A 4,966-nucleotide genomic window follows, 5' to 3' on the forward strand; every position below is an offset into this window, starting at 1 on the left:
ATTGTTATAATTATTATTATTATTATTAATATTATTATTACTACAGGAGTTCACAAGGTTGAGTTACCATGGAGACAGTGGGTCTGTTACTTTTAGGTAAAAATAACTTTTACATTGAAAAAAAAAACATTAAGGTATCGAACTGTGGGTCAAACATTGTGATACAAACCAAATTGTGAGATTGGTGTACCGTTACAGCCCTAGTAATCTCATAAAATCATGTATTCCATAGGTATATAATTATGCCAGGGCAATTTAAACAAGTCCAATGAATTCCTAGACCCAAAAAACATGGGATTAGACACGAAGATTACTTTGCTAGGTAAAAAAATGAAGCAGTTAGGATATTTCAAGGACTTCCTGCCCATCTTGAACGCCATCTTGAAATTTACAACTTTCTAGTGGTCAAACTTTGGTAAACTTTTAGTATGTTACTAAGGACACCTAATACTACAAGAAATAGCTGAGAAACCTTTTGTTAGAATTTTTTTGAGGTTAGGTGTTTTTTTTCCATATATGCAGCCGCCTATAGTGTGTGGACCAGCTTGAGCTGAGGAGCCTGGTGTCCATCTCGATGGATTGGCCCAATGTGAACTGGAAATTCTTTGAACTTCTCCAGCAAGAGCATGTAGAACAATATGGAGGGGCCCAGCTTGTTGTCGTTGGGAGCTGTGGACTGCACCACCTACACAACGCTTTCAAATGTTGCTTCTCCAAGTGGCAGCTGGACAAGCCGCTGAAGGCAACGCACACATTGTTCCACAATGTGCCAGCAAGGAGGGAAGATTACAGTGCTGTAACCAAAACTACATTTTTCCCATTGTCATTATGTGGCCACCACTGGATTGAAAACCTGCCTGTGGTGGAGAGGGCACCTGTGGTCTGGCCATCACTGCTCCAGTACATGGATGCAGTGAGAACAAAGAAACACAATTGCAGCAGCCTTGAAGGATCCACTTGTCTTGGCCAAATTGCAGTTCTACATGGCTCTTGCCAGGACCTTCAATCCTTTCTTGAGCCAGTGATGCCATTCCTCTGCCAAGACTTGGCTGAGTTGATCATGGTAATGATTTATAGGGGTAGCACTGCACATTATCATTACAATACTTGTGTTACCACTGATAAGGGCTAATTGATTTGTCCACTGTTGATAATATGGGGTTTATGATAAGTAATATGTAAAATAATATATAGGTTCATTCTGCAACCTTTATTCATGAATTTGATTTATGATTTAGATCATGATGATGTCACTTGATGATAAATGTGGATGCAGGGGACTTGCATTTACTTTTGAGTTTGTCTGTTGACAGAGTCTACTTAGACGTTTCATCAAGAGAGCTCCTCCAGGACATCACTACACTGCAGCTGACCAGACTGGCCAGTTTAGGAGGGACTGCATGCAGGCACTGTCAGACATTGTGAGGAAAGTGCAGGAGAAGAGCCCCCTCAAATACCCAACTGCTAGGCAGATGACGTGTCTGGATCCCTCTGTCATGTACAGAGAGCCTGACAGTTGCAAGAGACACATGCAATGTCTAGTTCTGAGATTTCTGCAAGACAAACAGCTGTCAGGAGGTCTTTCTGCTGGCAGGGAATAGTTCTGAAATAGGCTTTGACAAATTCTACACATTTTTAACCAAATGTAGTTTCAAGACCATTATTATGTGATCCATTATAACCAGTGCATGTCTGATTGATGATGTAATGATTTATCTAGTAGTATTCACATTTCTTTATCTTCTGTTTTATTTTAGGTGATGCCATTCTCCAACAGTTTGAGGCATTCCTGTCCCTTGAGAGCAGAAGTGACGAGTTTCTCTCCTTCCCGCCAATGCAGAGGAGGCTGGACATCTTCTTCTGTGATTTCCTCAGCAAGCCCTATCCTGAGCTCTGGGCTTTTTGCCAGAAGCTGCTACTCCTGTCCCATGGTCAAGCCTCTGTGGAGAGAGGCTTTTCTGTCAACAAGGAGGTGGAGACATGCAAAATGCAGGAGGACACTGTTGTTGCGCAGAGGCTTGTGTGTCTCTCTTGATGTATTCGCTAAACCAAATTTTGTGACGTACGCCCTTTTGTCACCATCGCACGCAAAGTTTCGGTATCAGGGAACATGCATCTGAAAAGCTCACCTATGCCATTGTTGCTGTTATACGATTGGTGGTTAGCTACCGTATTTAGCGTCCACAGCACCTCCACTTTTAGCGTTGACGTATCCGGAGGTCAATTATCCCCAACGTTGTTGCCGGAGCTGCTGCAGCAGGCACACTAGCTAATGGGGCATTTGATACAGGTGATGGTCCTGAAGCAGGGGCGAACACCGCAGAGATGGCAGGAGTTTGTTGTTGGCTTTTCACATGGGTTTTGAGTTTTTCTAACTGGGCATGTGACTCTTAAACCTTTATACCCTAACCCTAACCATTCCCTTCCACTGGTTTTAGCCATGCACTAAACTTGCCTTTATGCAACCAAGATGGATTAAATTTACACTTCCCAATTAGCTTACAAAAGTCGTTGACACACGAGTAGAATTTCCCTCTTTTAGCCTGATTGCTGCGCACCTGTTCAGTCTCGAGGCACTGGGGGTTCACCGATAAGTTCTCACCGGGGGCTGCAAAGTTATTGATTATTGGTTCCAAGCGGATTTATTTCCTTACGAATTGTAGGGTGGGGGGAGATATTGCAGCGTGGACCTTTCCCCAAAACACATTTACTGGAGAACAAGTGTTACCTTAACCACCCGGAGGCCAGTATCTCACTTTATGTTGTTGACACATTTTAACTCCTTTTCCCAAGACACACAGGTGCACTACGTCACACACTGGCCACTTTCCTTATAGGGGACAGACCATGCCTGCAACTCAAGTGATCGCGAAGAAACTGCCTAATCCAGTGGTTCTCAAACTTTTTCTGTCATGCCCCACTTTGGAGATACAATATTTTTCATGCCCCATCCGCTCCCCTACCCCAACAAAATGATGATAAAATGGGCCAAGTTTAACATATGTCAGCTGCCAAAGTTTTCAGACCTAAAGTACACACTGGTCTCTCCACATGTCCTCCTTCATTCACTGTGAACCAAAGAGCAAGACAGGCTTCATCGTACTTTCCTTTCACCTTGATTTTTGAACACTTGTGTCTTGTTTGTCACTGACCGGCTGCTTCACATGAACAAGCTATTATCTACCTCTGCTTCTCTCTGAGCGAATGAGCTGGGACGGAGCCCCGGGGCCTGTGTGTGTGTGTGCTGTCTGGGGGCACACACACACACACGCACGCATTCGCCTGCACAACACTGTACAGGTAGCCGCTGCAGAGCCGCGGGTTGCGACCCCTGGCTATGGCGAAAGAACGATTTGTTTACTGTTCCACCGTTAAAGAGATGGCGACATCAAAACATAAGTTCCGCCTCACATTTCCAGCTGCCGGGGGAAGCAACACAGTTTGAGAATCTATACATTTTTAAGACCTGGCTGAATCAAATTTAAGACCTTTTTAAGACTTTTTAAGGCCTAAATTTACGATTATTAAATTTAAGTCTTTTTAAGACTTTTTAAGACCCCTTGGTAACCCTTTAGTAATCAGGCAAGCACTGAACTATCTTGTTTCCTGTTAGGACTCAGCATTTTTACTCATTTGTGATGGACATTGGAGATAATGATTTCCTCAGGAAGTGTGAATCACACCGAAAGATAAACGTGTGATGACTGAGTTGTGGCTCAAGGGATGGAGCACATTTTTTTACCAAAATCACCGCTCACTCCCTGAAGTTGTGTTTACATTCAGTCACACTGAAAGTGTGTGAGTTACTGAAAAATGTTTTAAGCGTCATCTACAAGGTCTAAAACCAAGTCATGAGGCTGCAGCTGATCTGTCACAGTTCTTATTGCCATCTATCAGTGTTGTAACCCCAACGTGTTGTTAGCCCTTAAAAGCAGTGTATATCTGTAGCTATACTTGAATTTAGAAACATAAATGCAGCGTAACGCCGGGTTCACACCGGACGTTGAAGCGCCAGGCAGCGCAAATAATATCACCCGTTGGTCCAGTAGTATAAAAGCATATACTTACTTGTTGCTCCAACATTAAGCAACAGCGTCTTTTTTAGTGTTGTCTTTATAAAACATGTTCCGAGGATCATACAACTCACTGTATGTTATGTCCAGCCCTGATTATTAAGTTACGTTGGCTGGATATTTATAACTTATTCTTCTGTTATGTGTTGTTATTGTTTACTCATCTCTCCTCTCGTTTCAGACTCCTCACTCCGTCCCTCGTGTGTTTGTTCCACCTGGGTGATCGTCAGCTACTCCCTGATTGTTTGCACCTGGTCCTCATCACCCGGTGTATTTAGTCTGTGTGTTCCTGTGCTGCGTTGCCAGTTCGTCTTTGTTTCTCCATGTTCTTAGCGTTCCAGCATTTACTTCTGATAGCTTTCCTGTTACCGATCACTGCCTGCTTAACGAGTTACGTCTCTGCCTTTTCCCTGCCGGATACTCTGCATTGTGATCGACTGCCTGCCCGTGTACCGACCTTGGACCGAAACTATTACGAACTCTGCCGCTGTCTGCTCCCTGCTGGATTAACGGATTACGAACTCTGCCGCTGCCTGCCTCCTGTTGGATTATTGTACCCGTGTTTGGACTGCCTTAACGTGTACCGCCATTCAACAAAAAAGTTGGTTAACTGCACCTTCTTGTGTCTCAGAGTCGTGCTATTGGATCCACACACCAGTCTGCACTCCTTACACTGTACTTCTCCACTTCAATTATTAATTTAATGTCATCCATGTTGAAGAACTTCTCCACTGTTTGCTCCGTTAAATGTCGGGTGTCAAGGGTAAATTACTTATTCTCCACTCAAGCCTATGTGGAGAATACTTAGCCCCCCCTCCAGTGGCGGTTTGGGGCACGGGTGAACCGGGCAGCAGCCCGGGGCGGCACCTTTTCATGTCACGTGGGGGGCGGCA

General features: G+C 44.2%; 1 protein-coding gene across 1 annotated transcript; it reads left to right on the forward strand.

Annotated features, from left to right (window-relative positions):
* Positions 1-361: 361 nt before the first annotated feature.
* On the forward strand, positions 362-4,683 carry LOC133961514 (uncharacterized). The gene is made up of 4 exons (XM_062396639.1): positions 362-1,063; positions 1,314-1,421; positions 1,758-1,972; positions 4,255-4,683. Exons 1-4 carry the CDS (start codon positions 575-577, stop codon positions 4,349-4,351), a joined length of 909 nt encoding a protein of 302 aa, XP_062252623.1. The 5' UTR covers positions 362-574; the 3' UTR covers positions 4,352-4,683.
* Positions 4,684-4,966: the final 283 nt, after the last annotated feature.

This window comes from Platichthys flesus, chromosome 10 (assembly GCF_949316205.1).
Source record: "Platichthys flesus chromosome 10, fPlaFle2.1, whole genome shotgun sequence".
NCBI classification, from domain to species: domain Eukaryota; kingdom Metazoa; phylum Chordata; class Actinopteri; order Pleuronectiformes; family Pleuronectidae; genus Platichthys; species Platichthys flesus.

Bases quoted from the DNA above. Each gene is read 5' to 3' on its own strand.
- LOC133961514 (XM_062396639.1), top strand. From the start codon at position 575: ATGGATTGGCCCAATGTGAACTGGAAATTCTTTGAACTTCTCCAGCAA. The intron at 1,422-1,757 runs GTGAGGAAAGTG...GTTTTATTTTAG, and splicing joins TGCAGGCACTGTCAGACATT to GTGATGCCATTCTCCAACAG. The intron at 1,973-4,254 runs GTGGAGACATGC...CTCTCGTTTCAG, and splicing joins GCTTTTCTGTCAACAAGGAG to ACTCCTCACTCCGTCCCTCG.